Source organism: Centropristis striata, chromosome 16 (genome assembly GCF_030273125.1).
Source record: "Centropristis striata isolate RG_2023a ecotype Rhode Island chromosome 16, C.striata_1.0, whole genome shotgun sequence".
Classification (NCBI taxonomy): Eukaryota; Metazoa; Chordata; class Actinopteri; order Perciformes; family Serranidae; genus Centropristis; species Centropristis striata.
This window is the reverse complement of record NC_081532.1, coordinates 1,774,370-1,793,520: the sequence shown is the minus strand read 5'-3', so window position 1 is coordinate 1,793,520 and position 19,151 is coordinate 1,774,370. Positions and strand designations below refer to the sequence as shown.

At 36.3% G+C, this 19,151-nt stretch overlaps 1 protein-coding gene across 1 annotated transcript in view; it reads right to left on the bottom strand.

The window, feature by feature from the left end:
• Positions 1–11,298: 11,298 nt before the first annotated feature.
• The window catches only part of LOC131988121 (nardilysin-like), a 73,602-nt gene continuing 65,749 nt past the window's right edge, over positions 11,299–19,151 (bottom strand). The window contains 8 exon segments of the mRNA XM_059353148.1: positions 11,299–12,055; positions 13,506–13,595; positions 15,079–15,195; positions 15,464–15,554; positions 15,796–15,879; positions 16,918–16,974; positions 17,222–17,356; positions 18,385–18,416. Coding sequence (XP_059209131.1) covers positions 11,825–12,055; positions 13,506–13,595; positions 15,079–15,195; positions 15,464–15,554; positions 15,796–15,879; positions 16,918–16,974; positions 17,222–17,356; positions 18,385–18,416 — 837 coding nt within the window. The 3' untranslated portion in view covers positions 11,299–11,824.

Here is a 19,151-nt window from a genome sequence, read left to right as displayed (position 1 = left end):
AAGCTGATGGTAGAGGAGGAGGGATCACACTGGCTTTGTTGGAGCAAATCTCCATCCAAAGCCTTGATCTCTCTCTCTATAGAGTAAAATACATTTCTTCACTCAGTAAGTTTCAGAAGAATGCACTGCAAAAAAGGTGTGTCTAAAAACAACACGCGCCATTTGTAAAAGCCGGCGAAGCATCATTGTTACTGTATTTAGCGACTTTCAGACCTCCTTAGCGACTTTTTTTTTTTTTTTTTTTAAACGACTGGCAACAAATCCAGCGACTTTTTCTGGTCTTATTGGAGACTCCTTCCTCTGGGGCCGGTGGCTCGTTAAGAAGAGTAAAAAGGAGTGAGATGAAAGCGTAAAGCTGAAGGAGGAGGAGGGATCACACTGGTTTTGTTGAAGCAAATTTCCATCCAAAGCTCTCTATAGAGTAAAATACATTTCTTCACAATACAATCCGATGAAACTTGCAACGAGCCACCTGACTTTATCTGGAGTTATTGGAGACTCTTTCCTACTTTTCTTAACGAGCCACAGGGACTGAGGCTCTTCATAAGGAGCCACTGGGGCCGGCGGCTCGTTAAGAAGAGTAAGAACGAGTGAAGCTGCTGGAGGAGGTGGAGGAGGAGGGATCACACTGGCTTTGTTGGAGCAAATCTCCATCCAAAGCCCTGATCTCTCTCTCTATAGAGCAAAATACATTTGTTCACTCAGTAAGTTTCAGAAGAATGCACTGCAAAAAAGGTGTGTCTAAAAACAACACGCGCCATTTGTAAAAGCCGGCGAAGCATCATTGTTGCTGTATTTAGCGACTTTCAGACCTCCTTAGCGACTATTTTTCAAAAAAGGCGACTGGCAACAAATCCAGCGACTTTTTCTGGTGTTATTGGAGACTCCTTCCTCTGGGGCCGGTGGCTCGTTAAGAAGAGTAAGAAGGAGTGAGATGAAAGCGTAAAGCTGGTGGAGGAGGAAGAGGAGGGATCACACTTGCTTTGTTGAAGCAAATTTCGATCCAAAGCCCTGATCTCTCTCTATAGAGAAAAATACATTTCTTCACTATGCAAAGATGAAACTTGCAACGGGCCACCTGACTTTTTCTGGTGTTATTGGAGACTCTTTCCTACTCTTTTTAACGAGCTGCGGGGGCTGAGGCTCTTCTTAAGGAGCCACTGGGGCCGGCGGCTCCTTAAGAAGAGCCTCAGTCCCTGTGGCTCGTTAAGAAGAGTAAGAAGGAGTGAGATGAAAGCATAAAGCTGGAGGATGAACAGAGCTGGAGGAGGAGGGTTCACACATCTCACTCTATAGAGTAAAATACATTTCTTCACCCTGCAATCCTTTGGTGAAACTAGCAACGAGCCACCTGTCTCACTAAGTTTCAGAAGAATGCACCGCAAAAAAGGGTTGTCTAAAAACAACACGTGCCATTTGTAAAAGCCGGTGAAGCAACTTTGTTGCTATATTTAGCAACTTTTCAGACCTCCTTAGCGACTATTTTTCAAAAAAAGTGAGTGGCAACAAATCCAGCGACTTTTTCTGGTGTTATTGGAGACTCCTTCCTACTCTTCTTAACGAGCCACGGGGACTGATGCTCTTCTTAAGGAGCCGCTGGGGCCGGTGGCTCGTTAAGAAAGCTGGTGGATGAACAGAGCTGGTGGAGGAGGGATCACACTAGTTTTGTTAAAGCAAATTTCCATCCAAAGCCTTGATCTCTCTCTATAGAGTAAAATACATTTCTTTAGTGAAACTAGCAATGAGCCACCTGCGTCAGTAAGTTTCAGACAAATGCACAGCAAAAAAGGTGTTTAGTCTAAAAACCAGATAAAACAGTAAATCTGAGGGAAATGATCTTGCTGCATGGACAGATAATTTACCTTGACAAGATTTCTTGAATTAATATTGTTAAATCTAGAAATAAGCATGTTGAATCCTTGAAGTAAGAAATAAACTCTAAACCTGCCCACCACATTGAATGCAAATCGTTTCATGTGTTATTTTAAGATATCCTGACAGAAAGAAAAAGCTCCTCGCTGAAGGTATAAAAACTATTCTCATGAAAGCAACAGCAGGAAATAGAGAAGCTTAAGTACTTAAAAAGACTAAGTGAAAGTGAAATTAGCCTGTTTAAAGATATCAAGTTAATTTTAGATAGAAGAAACCCCACTGTGTACATGATCTTACATAAGCTACAGCTTCATAATGAGAATTAAAAGTTCAGCTTGGAAATGGAAAATGCAAAGAAAAGTAAAAAGCCGCTGAGAATTAAACTCCCTTCTGCAGGACTCACACACTACTACAGATTTACACCTGAAGCTGCCCAGTATTACAACTATAACTAAATATTATATTATAAGTCTGATCTGCTGCTTCACTGGAGCAGTTAGGAGTCAAGTTACTGAGCACAAAATACACCAGTATGCAAAAACCAGCTCCAGTATCAAGGTGTACTTAGTTATCTCCACTCTGGAGTATAGTACATAGGGCTGGGTGATATATATCGATATATTTTAAATGTTATATGGAATTAGACCAGGGATCTGCAACTTTGACTAACAAAAGAGCCATTGGTGGCCAAAAAAAGAGAAAAAATGTCGAAATGGAGCCGCAAAACTTATTTTGAGGCAAACATTAAAGATAAAACAGCCTGACTAAGTCTAAATGAGCCTATCAACATGACTAATATGCCATAATGAACGTATATAAATATGAAGAATATGAAGGCCAAAGTGCAAATAAAAGGCTGGACACCGATGAAATATCTCAGGAAAATTGGAATCGAAATCTCACCTATAGAAAAACTCAAAACTAGACGTCAAGTTGACAAAATTTAGACCGTAGACTTTCATAAGTTTCGTAAGCTATGACGCAGATTTTAGTTGACTTTTTAATGCCATGTAACATATAAGCTGCACATTTTTACAACTGAAGAATACAAATTGGGCCGTCGCCAATGATAAATAAAAATAAAAATGTAAAGACAAAAACACAAAATACAAAAAACACACAAAAAACACATATAAACATACAAAAAACACATATAAAAACACATAAAAACAGAAAAACATACAAAAACACACAGAAAAAACACAAAAACATACAAAAAACACATAACACACAAAAAACACACAGAAAAACATATATATATATATATATTATAATATATATTATTATTATTATTATTATTTAAATTTGCACTTTATGGAGCTTTGATTTTTTTTTTTAAAGGTTTTCTCCTGTTATACAGGATGCATGTTCACTTAAACGGTTTCAATAAAACTACTTGTGACATGTCATATTTGGCTTTGACTGAACATTTGCTCTCATTTTGTGATAAAAAAAAATATCAGGATATATATCGTATATTGATATTCAGCCTAAATATATCAGGATATGACTTTAGGTCCATATTGGCAAGCCCTAGTCCACGCCGCTGTCCGTGGTGCTGAATTCTACTGTGACAAAAGGAGCAAACATGAGGGCAACTGTCTCTTTACCTCAAACAACATGTAACTAAAGGATTAATCTATAAATCTTTGTTACACTATCTTCCTCTTTAATCCCCTAAAGCAGCAGGAGACAACCACCTCAAACTGCTTCTGCAAACCAGATCCATCTTGACCATAATTCCCGTATAATGAGGAGGGGGAGGCTCATCTCTTTAGCATTTCTCAGTGTGTCTGTGGCTAAGTGAAGCTAGCTGTGTAGCAGGGGGCTGATGAAGGCCAGTGGGAGCTCTGAGATTACTGCTCAAATTCAATAAAGGAGTCGACACATTACAGCAGCTCAGATGATCCACTACACCGCTGCACTGGTTCATTTAGAACCAGCACAGTGTTCTACAGCGCGCACAAAACACACAAACAACACAAACAACATGTATAAACCTGGCCAGCCCTCTCTTTAACACCATCTTTTCCTCCATTAATCCTCTCGAGTCAGTGAAATCATGGACGCATCACTTCTTCATGACGTAACAACAGAAAAAACGGCGTCACCTTCCCTCTAACTGTAATTTCCCAGCTTGGGATAAATAAATAAATAAATAAAGTAAGTACGTAAGTAAGTAAGTAAGTAAGTAAGTACGTAAGTAAGTACTTAAGTAAGTAAGTAAGTAAGTAAGTAAGTAAGTACGTAAGTACGTAAGTACGTACTTAAGTAAGTAAGTAAGTAAGTAAGTAAGTACGTACGTAAATACGTACTTAAGTAAGTAAGTAAGTACGTAAGTACGTAAGTAAGTACTTAAGTAAGTAAGTAAGTAAGTAAGTAAGTACGTACGTAAATACGTACTTAAGTAAGTAAGTAAGTACGTAAGTACGTAAGTAAGTACTTAAGTAAGTAAGTAAGTAGGCTATGTACGTAAATACGTAAGTACGTAAGTAAGTAAGTAAGTACGTAAGTACGTAAGTAAGTAAGTAAGTACGTAAGTAAGTAAGTAAGTACGTAAGTAAGTACGTAAGTAAGTAAGTACGTAAGTACGTAAGTACGTAAGTAAGTAAGTACGTAAGTACGTAAGTACGTAAGTAATTAATTAATTAAAAAACACATAAAAACATACTTAAAAATATTAAAGACACACATCAAAACACACACACAAAAACACATATGAAACACACATAACACACATAAAAACATACAGAAAAACACACAGAAAATGGTACAAAAAATACTAAAAACACACATAAAAACACACAAAAAACACATTAAAACATACAAAAACACAACAACACACATGAAAACACAAAAGCACAGAAAAAAATACATTTTGAATTCGTAAAAATTTGAATAAAAATGTAAAGAAATCAGTATTAATTTCGTATAATTACAAAATAGCCCAAGACTCCTACGAGTTAACCTCACCCCTCTTTTTTCTTTCTCTCTGCTGCTACACACAAACACACGCCTAAATGCACACACACACAAAAGGACTGAGAAGCACTCAGCATGGCCCCGGCCTCATGACTCGGGTTCATTATTGCCTTGGCGGGGTTCCTCCGATGAAATTAGAATGACAACAGGAATGACACAGAGTGGAGCGGTGGAAAGTTTACACAGGGTGAAGCTGAGAGCGTGCACGTGCACTTGTGTGTGTGCACGTGTATGCATGCATGTGTGTGTGTGCTGCACAAATCTAATCTTGTGTGATTCATGGGTTAGCTTGTCTGCATGCATTTGTGCTCCACTTGCTCTTAGCGTATGTACTCAGAGTAAGAGAGGAAGACAGCGAGCGGAGGAGGAAGAACGGATGGTGACAGCAGAACGCAGCATGAGAACAGACTCACAAAGCCTTTCTGAGGACGACCACCAGTTAGTGTTGACAGTGCAGCCTGACTTCATTTACTGGCAATACTACTTGTGACACAGTTACAGACGCCAAAGGCTGAATTATGACTCCCTGATCCAAAACCAGTGGTGAGACGCTGCTGCTCTCTGTTGATCAGGCAGACGGCCGAGGGAGGGAAAGTCTGAGTTTCCTCAAAAGCGCCGATAACAGCAGGGGACGCATGGAGCAGCTGACTGGGCTGCTGCTTCTTAACTGGGGATTATTTAAAAAATACTTTTATTGTGTTTTGTTTACGACAGAACAAAGAGGGCATGCTGGAGAAACAAAAAAAATAAACTTCTGCATTCTCCCATGAAATATTTACTGTGGGAATGTGTAAAACCATGGGCAGCCTGTCTAAAGTTAACTCTTGTTATTATGGTTATATTATTATTATATTATATTATGGAATATATTATATGGTGGAAAGACTACTGTAAGTTTATTAGAGCTGCCAGAGCAGCTTGAAGGTCCCACGCATGGAAATAATCCGTTATTAATTTTTGAATAAAATCCATTTTTGTGTCAATTCTCTTCTTATGCACAACATGGGTCAAAAATGACCCATACCCATTTTTTTTTTAGCTTAGTAGCTTGCTAAGCTAACTACTTTATGAAGAAAAAACATTTTTGTATTGTTACATAGCTAACTACTTAGGTAAGTAGCTTGCTAAGCTAACTACTTAGCTAACTTCTTGGCTACGTATTTAGCTAAGTAGCTTGCTAAGCTAGCTACTTTATGAAGAAAAAACATGTTTGTATTATTACATAGCTAACTACTTGGTAAGTAGCTTGCTAAGCTAACTACTTTATGAAGAAAAAACATTTTTGTATTATAACATAGTTAACTACTTGGGTAAGTAGCTTGCTAAGCTAACTTCTTGGCTAAGTATTTAGCTAAGTTGCTTGCTAAGTTAATAACTTCATGATGAAAAAAACATGTTTATATTATTACATAGCTAACTTCTTGGCTAAGTTTCTTGCTAAGCTAACTACTAAGCTAACTCCTTGGCTAAATAGTTAGCTTAGCAAGCTACTTAGCCAAGTAGTTAGCTATGTAATAATAGAAAAACTTTTTTTCTTCATAAAGTATGAGAGGCAAAATGGAAATAATGATCTGTTGTTATCAAAAACAAGATATTTAGATAGAGCACAGAAACACACAGCAGCATTAAATAACATTTCTGGCCCATGTTGTGCATCAAAGGGTTAATAAAAGCTGAAAGTGAGGTATTTCTGAGAAGAGTAGGTGGTCAAAATGTCTCTCAGCAAAGCTCAAGATGAACTATGAAATCTTTTATTGCCAGCGACAGGCAAAATTGTCTTCTGCCATCCAGTGAGGTGATAATATAGCTTCAGTAAATCCTGTTATACTAGTAAAAACACAAGCTGATTTATTTCTCAATAAAGCCTTTTGTTATATACAGCAGCACCTCTAGAGAAGAAGGATTAAACTAATGGAAACATCACATAAAAAGGCTTTAACTCTAAAGTAACTAAAATAGGAGATGTTGGGCTGGATGCCAGGTAGTTTTATATACGGGGTGCAAAAGAGCTCTCACGGTCACGGCTCTTTAAAAAACAGGCCAAAAAGTCGTTTAATTCAGGAGTTCTCAACCTTTTTAAGTCATGACCCCCAATCTAACATCATGTTGTCTCACTGAACAGAATCTCACAGTTCAGATCAGACAAACTCAGTTGATACGACGAATTTTGGACAAATAATGAAGCAGACAACAATTAAAACATCTCTCTGTCTGTGCATTTATATATATTTTTATATTTTATTGTTCCTTTTAATCTAAGTCCTTTGCTATCAGTCTAAAGGTCCATTCTGACCTCCTGAGTGTGTAACAGTCAGCTTCAAGCCAGAGACTCCTTGGAAAGTAACAACTTGATACTTTGGGATTTGTTAGAAAAGACACAAAATTACCCAAAAAATAATCAAATTGACCACAAAATGACACAAAATGATAAAAAAAAAGACACAAAATTACAAAAAAATGTACATAAAATCAAGCATAAAAGGACTCAAACTGACCACAAAATGGCCCAAAAAAGACACAAAATGACAAAAAAAAGACACAAAACGACCAAAAAAAGACAAAAAAAGGACTCAAATTGACCACAAAATTTCGCAGTGGCGGTTCTACACAGGGGCATCCAGGGGCCACTGCCCCTGTGAAGAAGCCTTTGGCCCCTGCTGTGGCCCCTGTGTCAAATTAATAATAAAATGATCAATTTATAACAATAAACAATGGAACAATTCTAACATTTTTTCTCATTGTACACAAAAGGAACCCAGAATGTTACATTGTATAATAGTTTAACTCTATGGAGTCTTAAAGGGCTATTTTGTCCATTTTTAAATCCTTTTCATGTCTTTACGTGTCTATGTAAGTCATTTTGTGTCTTTTTTGGTCATTTGTGTCTTTTTGTGTCTTTTTTGTGTCTCTTTTTGGTCATTTTGTGTCTTTTTTGTCATTTTGTGTCTTTTTTTAGTTACTTTGTGTCTTTTTTGCCATTGGTGTCATTTATGTCTTTTTTGTTTCTGTTTTAGTTATTTTGTGTCTTTTTTTGTCATTTTAAGGTCTTCTGTCGGGTTTTTTTGGTTATTCTGTCTTCTCATTTTGTGCCTTTTTTTGGTCATTTTGTGTCTTTTTCAAGACATTCAAATATTTTAAATGCTTAAATATCATCTTTGCCATTTTTTCATGTGCTAATGTGCCCCTCTGATTAAACACTGGCCCCTCCTTGGCCCCCACAGTAAAACTGGTCTAGAACCGCCACTGAGTGTGTTTTTGGGTTTTGGTAAACTCTTCAGTAAAGACAGCACAAAGAGGACTAAAGTCTCTATTTCCATTTTGTCCATCACAGCTTTAGTGTCTCTGGTTCAGTGTTTTGTCCGTTCCTTAATATCCTGAATTCTTCTTCACAGAGGAGATCACGGCAGCTGATCAACAAGGGAGGCTCGGCTCACATCACAATAAAGTGAAAGCTAATTAAATCGGTTTGTCATCAGACAGAAAGCTCTGAGGGAGCGAGCAGCGCTGCGTATTACTGCCATATACCCAGAACCTGTCAACTCAATCCCACATAGTATCATTAAAGGCTGTTACACCACCATTCATCCCAAAGGTAGACTTTCACTTCTTCTAGCTCGGCGCCCTTAAATGTTCCTCGCAATTTTTGTAATGTATTATTAATGGGGAAAAGAAAAGCACAGTTCTTTTTTAATGCATTACTAACCTGCTGCTACTTCCCTACAGTAGATGTCTCGGCAGAAACAACTGCATTCAAATGTCTTCAGCCAGCATCATATCCAGATTTAACACCCCAAAGCATTGGTCTCAAACTGGTGGCCCGCGGGCCAATTGTGGCCCTCGTGACGATATTTTGTGGCCCCCACCTTGATATGAAAGTTTAATGTGAGTTTTATATGAATGGCTCTTTACCGTGTTGTGTGTGATATGTCCCTTTAATTACTTTTTTTGGTAATTTTGTGTCTTATTTTGTAATTGTGTGTCTTTTTAAAATCATTTTTTGTCTTTTTTTTTATAATTATGTGTCTTTTTAAATAGTTTTGTGTCTTTTTTGGTCATTCTGTGTCTTATTTTTGGTCATTTTGTTTATTTTTTAAATAATGTTTTGTCTTTTTTAATAATTGTGTGTCTTTTATAATAATTCTGTGTCTTTTTTGGTCCTTTTGTGTCTTTTTTTGGTAATTGTGTGTCTTTTTGGAATACTTTTTTGTCTTTTTTGGTAATTCTGTGTCTTTTTTTGGCCATTTTGTTTATTTTATAGGTAATTTAGTCATTTTGTGTCTGTTTTGGACATTTTGTGTCATTTTGTGTCTTTTAAAAGTAATGTAGTGTTTTTTCAGTCATTTTGTGTCTCCTTGGTAATTGTGTCTTTTTTAAAATAATTTTGTCTTTTTTAATAATTCTGTGTCTTTTTTAATAATTCTGTCTTCTTTTGGGCAAATTTCTTTCTTTTTTTAAGTAATTTAGTTTTTTTTCTGTCATTTTGTGTCTTTTTATTAATAATGTGTCTTTTTTGGTGATTCTGTGTATTTTTTGGTCATTTTGTGTCTTTTTAAAGTAATTTAGTGTTTTTTCTGTCATTTTGTATCTTTTTTTTGTAATTTTGTTTCTTTTTAAAGTAATTTAGTGTTTTTTCAGTCATTTTGTGTCTTCTTTTTTAGTAATTTTGTCTTTTTTTGGTCATTTTGATACTGCCTCCAGCAGCCCCCAGGTAATTTGAGTTTGAGACCCCTGCTTTAGAGATCATTTCTTATGGTTTTAGATTGAGATAAAAAAAATGTCCTTATATGGACAGGCAGGTTTCCAGCGATCATCCAGGTAGCAGGTAGTCGTGTTTCCATGTCGGCGTCTGCAGGTGAAGACATCGCCACAGTTTGAAGCTTCCCAACGGGCGTATTAGTCAATTGTGTTAACACGCTCTGCTGTCTGGGCTCCAGATTAGTTTTTAATGAGGTTTAACAGTGCAGAGTGTCACCAGCCACCAGACCAACACAATATCTCTGCAACAAGCTTCTCCTCAGGGAGAACGAGGAGTAATGTAGGTTTACACATGAATTAGAGCCGCGGAAATCAGGCAGCTGCCATTCACTGTCACCAGCATGGAAACACTTAAAAAAGAGCTCAGTGGATTCTAGCAGCACTCTGTGGTGGTTTTGGTGTTTAATATGATTTGTATGTTGAGGAAATCTGCAGTTGTGTCAAATAATCTGTAAATCATCAGACTGTCTCATTCTGACAGAGATAACTCACTGGATTTACCCATAGGGAGAAATAAAGTCATTTTGATTTGAGTTGATTTGAATAGAAAAAAAGATGTACCCCGAAAATATGTAAAATTACCCTCCAAAATATGTAAAATTACCCTCCAAAAATATGTAAAATTACCCCAAAATAAGATGTAATGATTACCAATTTTTTTCTTTTTAAATTGAACCCCAATTTTTTTTTTTTAATTACGAAAAAAAAGATGTAAAATAACCCCCAAAAATATGTAAAATTACCCCCCCAAAATAAATATGTAAAATTACCCCCAAAAATATGTAAAATTACTCTAAAATAAGATGTAAAACGTACCAATATTTTTTAAAATTACCCACCCCAAATTTTTTTAAATTACGAAAAAAATCTAAGACCTAAAATTATTCAGAAAAAAGATGTTAAACTACCAAAAAAAAAAGATGTAAAATTACCCCCAAAATATGTAAAATTACCCCAAAATAAGAAGTAAAAATTACCATTTTTTAAATGGTAATAAATTACGGAGAAAAAAAAATGTAAAAATTATCCCAAAAAAGATGTAAAATTACCCAAAAGAGATCTAAAATTATACCGAAAAAATATGTAAAATTACCCCAAAAAACATGTAAAATTACCAAAAAAAACCACGTAAAATTACCACAAAAACCCATGTATAATTACCAAAAAATATGTAAAATTACCTATTACCTATTATTAAAATTACCCCCCAAATTTTTTAAAATGACCAAAAAAAAGATGCAAAATTATCCCTAAAAAGATGTAAAATTATCAAAAAAAGATGTAAAATGACCTAAAAATATGTAAAATCACTTAAAAACAGTAGTGGACAGCTCCTCTCTCTCTGTTGCAGGACGGAGAGATTCAAAAGACCCTTTTCTCCTATTATTATTATTATTGTTATTATTATTATTATTATTATTATTATTCTCTCCTACAGCCATCAGACTGTCTCATTCTAACAGAGATTAAAACACTCACTGGACCTACCCTCAGGGAGAAATAAAGTCATTTTGATTTGACTTTATGATTTGATGTAAATGTGTTTCACCTTTATCTGGGAGAGAAAACACACAAAGTAAACTGAGACAAACTGAATCACATTACAAACATTTCACCAACTGGAGTTTACTTTTCCTGCTTAATAGATTCAAGTGTTTTTCTTCTGAAGTTATCACGCCGCCTCGTTCATTCACTCATCACTCATTGATTTATTCTCTTTGCAGTTTATCCAGGTCGGCTGATAACAGCAGCACACAATCACTCCAACACACACATCTGGAGTTCAAAGCACTCTGCAGCTCTGCAGCTTTCACAGTAGATTTGTGTTTTTAAATGGTATTAAAGTCACTTTGCGCCTCCACAAACAAACAGCATAAAAGAAGAGGGATCGTGAGCTGTAATAGAGAAACCAGATAAATGAAAATTTGATTCAAAAGATTCCCAGATAGAGCGCTCCCACACTCTCCGTGTCTGAGGATATAAAATAATTGAGTGTGAGGAAAAGCAGAATAGATTATCACTTAGTGAAAAGAAAACTCTATCAGCACTTCCTGGCTCTTTGCCTTCATGCACACAGTGGATATAAAAACTACAGCAGAGCCCCGGAGGGAGAATCCAGGTCCAGAGATGTTTCAACCTCCACATATTAACTGCTGCATCTCTAATGAGGCAGAGTCCCTGAACGCCTCCTTCTGTCTGTCTCTCTTTCTGCAGCTTATTCCAGTATCTTGTGGTAGGGGAAGAGAGGGAGGCCTCTAGTGAAGGCTGGGATGTCCATGATGGAGACAGCAGCCGCCATCTTGGCCGAGGCAGGAAGGAAGGTGAGTTTAGACACTTCTCCGTAGGTGGAGCCGCTTAAATCCTCCTGTTTGTCTTCTTTTTCTTCTTCTTCTTGTTTCTTCCCTCCTCCCTCCTCGTCATTCTCTTCAGCACCGAATCCCACCACCTGCAGGAGACAACAGGAGACACTTAGGGCCTTTTCACACCTGAACGTCTGAACCAACACTCACTGGACTCACCCTCAGGGAGAAATAAAGTCATTTTGATATGAGGCGATTTGAATAGAAAAAAAGATGTAAAATTACCCAAAAAAAGATGTAAAAGTACCCTGAAAATATGTAAAATTACCCCCAAAAATATGTTAAATTACCCAAAAAATATTTAAAATTACCCAAAAAATATGTAAAATTATCCTCCAAAAATATGTAAAATTACCTCAATAAAAGATGAAAAAGTACCCTGAAAATATGTAAAATTACCCCCAAAAATATGTTAAATTACCCAAAAAATATTTAAAATTACCCAAAAAATATGTAAAATTATCTTCCAAAAATATGTAAAATTACCTCAATAAAAGATGAAAAAGTACCCTGAAAATATGTAAAATTACCCCCAAAAATATGTTAAATTACCCAAAAAATATTTAAAATTACCCAAAAAATATGTAAAATTATCCTCCAAAAATATGTAAAATTACCTCAATAAAAGATGAAAAAGTACCCTGAAAATATGTAAAATTACCCTAAAAAATATGTAAAATTACCCCAAAAATATGTAAAATTACCCCCCAAAAATATGTAAAATTACCCAAAAAATATGTAAAATTACTCACAAAAAATTTAAAATTACCCCCCAAAAATATGTAAAATTACCCAAAAAATATTTAAAATTACCCCCCTAAAATGGAAAATTACCCTCCAAACATATGTAAAATTACCCCAAAAGAAGATGTAATAATTACCAATTTTTTTTTTAATTGAACCCCAAATTTTTTTTAAATTACGAAAAAAAAAATGTAAAATTCCTCCCAAAAATATGTAAAATTACCAAAAAAGATGTAAAATCACCAAAAAAACTGCTACTAAAAAGTAGCTTGCTAAGCTAACAGCAGTTAGCTTAGCAAGCTACTTAGCCAAGAAGTTAGCTAAGTAGTTAGCTTAGCAAGCTACTTGCCCAAGTTTAGCTATGTAACAATACAAACACTTTTTTTCTTCATTAAGTAGTTAGCTTAGCAAGCTACTTAGCTAAAAAATGGATACGGGTCATTTTTCACCCATGTTGTGCATTAGAAGAGGAGTTTAATTAAAAATGAATAAAAGGAAAACATTAAATTAGGATGTATGATGATCAAAAACAAACTAATTGAGGAAAACCTGGAATACTGAATGATGAAAATAATTTATTGCAAAGACATAGAACATGCAACTTTTATCTTTTTATGCTGCTTTCTTGGCCAGGTCTCTCTTGGAAAAGAGATTTTTTTAATCTCAGTGAGGCTTTTTTTACCTGGTTAAATAAAGGAAATATGTATAAAAGTGAAGGAAAATGAGCTTAAAATCCCCTTTTCTTTCTTTCTTTCTTTCTCTGTGAAACATAAACACTCGTTCATGTCTTACGTGCATGCTGAGTTTGCGGCTGCTCGGTCCTCGATGTTCGTTGAACCAGGAGAGCAGCTCAGCTCTGGTCATCTGCTTCAGGGCCTCGATCTGAAACACACAAACACTAAAATAAGATAAAAACTGTGGCAGGGCTCAATGAATTAGTGACAGCTGAATGAGTGAGTGACAGCTGCCCTTCTCTCAGAGTTTAGCCTCCTTTAACCCTCCAGGCCTTTAAAATTAACTCACACTTTGACTCTTCGGGACCCAAAACGGGCCCTCTCATAAAAATGTCCATAAAAATTTACACTTTCACTGCTTCAAACCTTTTAGCAGCTTCCAACCTAACAATAGATTTAAAAAAAATATGTATTTATGCCATTTTTGTCATAAGAACGCCTGATTTTCTCAGGGCCAAAAACACAAAATATGCAATATTTTAAAAAATAAGGTGCAAAGTGGAATATTTGGGGTGACGTTATTACAGCCTTGACTAGGTCAATAATTGATAACAATATAGATTTTTATGCATTATTATTTTTGGAGCTGTTAGAATAATTTGAATATAATATACGTTGAAAATGAAATGTTACTGTCTTCCTCTTTTTCCTCTTTGTGATTTTTCTCCAACAGTCATCACAGGTCACTATGCATGCGTAATTCACTAAACCTTGATAATGTCTATCTCTATGCATTTATATTAATCAGGTAATATGATTTTGATACATTGATTGTGTTTGTGTGTTAATATTGATGTAGAAAACTGTGATTACTTTAATTACATATATTCCATTTGCTTAAACTAATTAAGATTCTATAATCACAAAAAATAGTATTGTCTGTCTTATATTTTTTAACCTTTAAAAGAACATGTAGACATTGAAGAATAGTTGGGCTCTTGTTATATTTCTGTAGGACATAATAAGGCTGTATATGTTCGTCATAACAAGTTTGTTAGCAGGTCACATGGCCTTGTCCTGGGCAGCAGTGATTGGATGCCCAGGTGGCCTGATGTGTGACGGTGTGAAAGAAGACTGGCGAATCAGCGGAGGGGGAAGGCGGGACTTCCTGGATGAAATCTACCTTCATGATATAATTAAACTATGTTAGTGTGGAACTGGGGTTTTTTGCAGGAGTAGAGACGAGGTTTTCAGATTCATGACCTGAAACCTGTCTGTGTGTATCAGGGACAGTTAAACTGATTCCTAAAGTGAATCCCAGAGCTCTGTAATTCACATTTCTTGACGTATTGTAATAAAACTATGTTAAACTGAGAACTCGGACGTCTCCAGCTCATCCTTTCCCCCATCAAAGACTGCGCAGAAATAATTGGTGAGGTATTTTCCTGTTGGTGTCAGATAATTCAATTTTCAAGGTTTACTCATGCAAATTTTCTAACAGAGCTATGAGATTTTATTAAAAAAAAATCACACTTTGACTCTTTTTAAGTAATACAGTTTTTTTCTGTCATTTTGTGTCTTTTTTTTGGTAATTTTGACACCGCCTCCAGCGGCCCCAGGTAATTTGAGCCCCTGCTGTATATTCTATCTGTATATTCCCAGATGTAAAAGCTGCTGTGTGTTTCCGTCACCTCTCTGTTGAGTCTGTCGAACACAAACTGCTGTGTGACCACCTCGGCCCAGTTCCTGTCCACCTCCTCCCCCAGGTGTGTGTCCTCACACTCCTTCAGCTTCACCAGAGCAGTCACCTGGAAAACAGACACACACTTTAAACTCACTGTTTCACTGTTTTCACTTCCGCCAGCGCTTAAAAATTTGATGTTCAGCAACAGTGGATCTGACTGTGCAGCTCGCTCTTACACGGCTCGGAAATGTGTCATTAATCCACCAAAGTACCCTGAAGAGCAACTTTTTACATTTTTAAAAGTTTCTTTTTTTAATTTGCTGCAACTTCTGCTTTTGCATAACAATGGGGGGCACAAATGCACAAAATAAAACACACACAGAGACACACACCTGAGTATTAAAGGCCTCCTCAGTCAGCGAATTGAGCGTCTCCCCAAATGAAGCCAGAAACTCTTCAATCTTTAACTCCACCAGCTCAGTACTGAGAGAGGAAAAAAAAAAGTTGAGCAGAGGTAAAAGATATATTTTGGGCTATAGGCTGTGTTTGACTCCTTTAGTCATTTATCAGCTGCTTCCAGGGCCACACAGATAAATCCTAGCTTGGGTTTTGGGAGAACACGGAGATAAATCATACCTTGGTTTTTGGGGAAAAGCCGTTAAAGATAAATCGTATCTTGCTTTTGGGCGAATGAAAAGGTTATTCGATTGTGTTGCAGACTCACTTGAACTTTGTGGCCTGTGTTTCCACGGTGACGGAGAAACCCAGAACGCCCGAGGTGTTTCTGCAGGTGGGGTAGACGTGGTAGCTGCAGAGGAGAATCACAAACAGAGACAGACGGGATCAAAATAACACCACGAGGAAGAGGAAAGTTAACTAAAGTCCCACCTGCCTCCACTTCCCCTAGTTTGCAATCTCTAATAATAACTATAACAACAATAATAACAACAGAAACAACAGAAAACTGTAATCTACAAATGAAGTAAGTAGCAAGGTTAGAATAGTTTTTGGATTTTTCATTTGTTTCAGTTTTAATTTCAATTTTTTTTTAATTTTTTTGAAATTCAGTTAGTTTTAATTACTTTTTAGAGTGAGTTTGCCAGTTTTAATTATTTTTTATTTTTTTTGGAAAATGCTTAATTTTAGTTTATTTTTTATTAGTTTTAGTGTTAGTTTTAGTTTATTTTTTATTAGTTTAAGTTGAATTTTTTATTTGTTTTATTGTTAGTTTTAGTTCATTTTTATTAGTTTTAGTGTTAGTTTTATTTTATTTTTTTTAAATTAGTTTTAGTGTTAGTTTTATTTTATTTTTATTAGTTTTAGTGTTAGTTTTATTTTTTATTAGTTTTAGTGTTAGTTTTATTTTATTTTTAATAGTTTTAGTGTTAGTTTTATTTTATTTTTTATTAGTTTTAGTTGAGTTTTTATTAGTTTTAGTGTGTGTTAGTTTTATTTTATTTTTTATTAGTTTTAGTTGAGTTTTTATTAGTTTTAGTGTTAGTTTTATTTTATTTTTATTAGTTTTAGTGTTAGTTTTAGTTCATTTTTTTATTAGTTTAGTTGAGTTTTTATTAGTTTTAGTGTTAGTGTTAGTTTATTTTTATTAGTTTTAGTGTTTGTTTTAGTTTAGTTTTTATTAGCGCTGATATCTAGACATTTAACATGGTTTTATTGATAATGATTTTGGTTATTATCAAGAAAACCACAGTCAAAGTTGAAAAGTAGATAAGTTTGAAGTTTTCCTCTTGAAAGTTTAACTAATTCATATTCTATTTTGCCTATGCGTCATACATTTCATTTGTTTCTTAAAAGGCAAACATTTAATTGAAAACATAACAACACTCACCCGAGAGTCTCTTTGGTCCGGAGGAAGTCAAAGCAAGGTTCCTCCATGTGCATCTGGAAAACAACAACAAACAACAACAAGTCAAGCATGGAGGAAGGACACAATAAAAGAAGAAATGTTAAAAAAAAATTTAAAAACAATAAACGCACCACCAACAGTTCCACCAGTGTGTGTTCCCTCAACAGCTTCGGTCCAGACTAGACAGCAAGAAGAGGAAGGAAGGAACAAAGTGAGCATTAAAATAAACGAGGTAATAAATGAGGAAGTGTGACTGTCAGAGATGAAACATGAGCTGGTACCTGGTTAGTAAACAGTGACCTCAGAGTTGGCGTCTCCTTTATTCAGTGATTTGACTTTACAAATGTGGTGCTTCAGAGGGAGCTCCACCACTCTGAACATCACCGGCACCTCCGCTGGCAGCTTGGAGAACTGCAGCTTCCTGTCAAAAAAGAGGAAAAAAAACTTCACTTTGAGCATCCTGAGTTCTCCCTGAACGTCTACATATGTTTTTTGTGAAGAAAAATTTAAGAAATAGCTTTGTTAGAGCGATCCAAAAAACTGTAAAATATGCTTTTCTACAGAAATCTTCCTGCGTTCTTAATATGGGAGCCAATGAGGCTGTTGGTGGTGTTGGTGGATCATCTGTGCGTCCTACGCCCAAACTATAACTCTGACAGCTTTACCAGAGGATTGTGAGGGAGAAGACTAATTTTCCTACGTTTCTATGTATAGAATTATTTCTGTAGAGTGGAATTTGCGGCCTGGAGCGCAGTTTTCAAATTTATTTTTTGACAGTTTCTTCTCTCCCCTCTACACTCTGAGTGATGATGTCACACACTGTGACACGAACATTCCGTGCAATACACACCCATTATAATCTCAGAATTTCTACAAAAATGATCATGGTCATTGAACAGGGATTGATAAAAAACTATATGACCTATCGAAACGTGGATTAATACACCGATACACAAGACTTGTGTCTACTGTTTAAAGTTTAAATGGAGTCTCTAGGTGAAATTATGCTGGAGAAGTAGACGTTTAAAAATCTCCAATTATTGTTCTTTTTTCGCTCATTTTTTTTTCCGGCCGTCCCATTCATTTCAATGCAAAATTTTGGGCAGTTTTTCGTGACTTATGTCTGACTGATTTTGCAAGTCGAAGCTCATCAGGCAGGGAATTCCAGGGTTTTGGGGCTCCGGTTACTTTTAGTGGCACGTTGTGACTTCTGTACTGTCAGAAGACCTCAGCTCGCATATATAGGGGGGGTGCTGAGCCATGAAGTGCTTTAAAAGTAATCAGTAAAACCTTTAAATCAATTCTAAAACGGCATTTGAAATGAAGGAAAAGCATAAGTGAAGGAGGTGAAAAGGGAATCATGGTGTGAACAACTGGAGCTAATGCAAATTACAGAGTGTGGCAGCAAACAAACCCCTTTGATTGTATAGTATTGGTGTTCTGACTTACTCTGTGACATACTGCAGGAAGTGCTGTGACTCCTGTGAAGAAAATACAATAAAGCATAATGAACAGCCAGAGAGTGAATCAGAGAGAACATGAGGACAAAGTCAAGTACACTCACAGTCAATTGATCCGAGTGCAGACATGAATATTAACTTCATTAGCTAATCACTTCGTTTTTTATTTGTTCATCAATCTGTGTGTGTGTGTGTGAGTGTGTGTGTGTGAGTGTGTGTGAGTGTGTGAGTGAGTGTGTGAGTGTGGTGTGAGTGAGTGTGTGAGTGAGTGTGAGTGTGTGAGTGTGTGAGTGAGTGAGTGTGTGTGAGTGTGTGTGTGTGTGTGTGTGTGAGAGAGAGTGTGTGTGTGTGTGAGAGTGTGTGAGTGAGTGTGTGTGAGTGTGTGTGTGTGTGTGAGTGTGTGTGTGTGTGTGTGTGTGAGTGTGTGTGTGTGTGTGTGTGTGTGTGTGTGTGAGTGTGTGAGTGAGTGAGTGTGAGTGTGTGTGTGTGTGAGTGTGTGAGTGTGTGAGTGTGTGAGTGTGTGTGAGTGTGTGAGTGTGTGAGTGTGTGTGTGAGTGTGAGTGAGTGTGTGAGTGTGTGTGAGTGAGTGTGTGAGTGAGTGTGAGTGTGTGAGTGTGTGAGTGAGTGAGTGTGTGTGAGTGTGTGTGTGTGTGTGTGTGTGAGAGAGAGTGTGTGTGTGTGTGTGTGTGTGAGAGTGTGTGAGTGAGTGTGTGTGAGTGTGTGTGTGTGTGTGAGTGTGTGTGTGTGTGTGTGTGT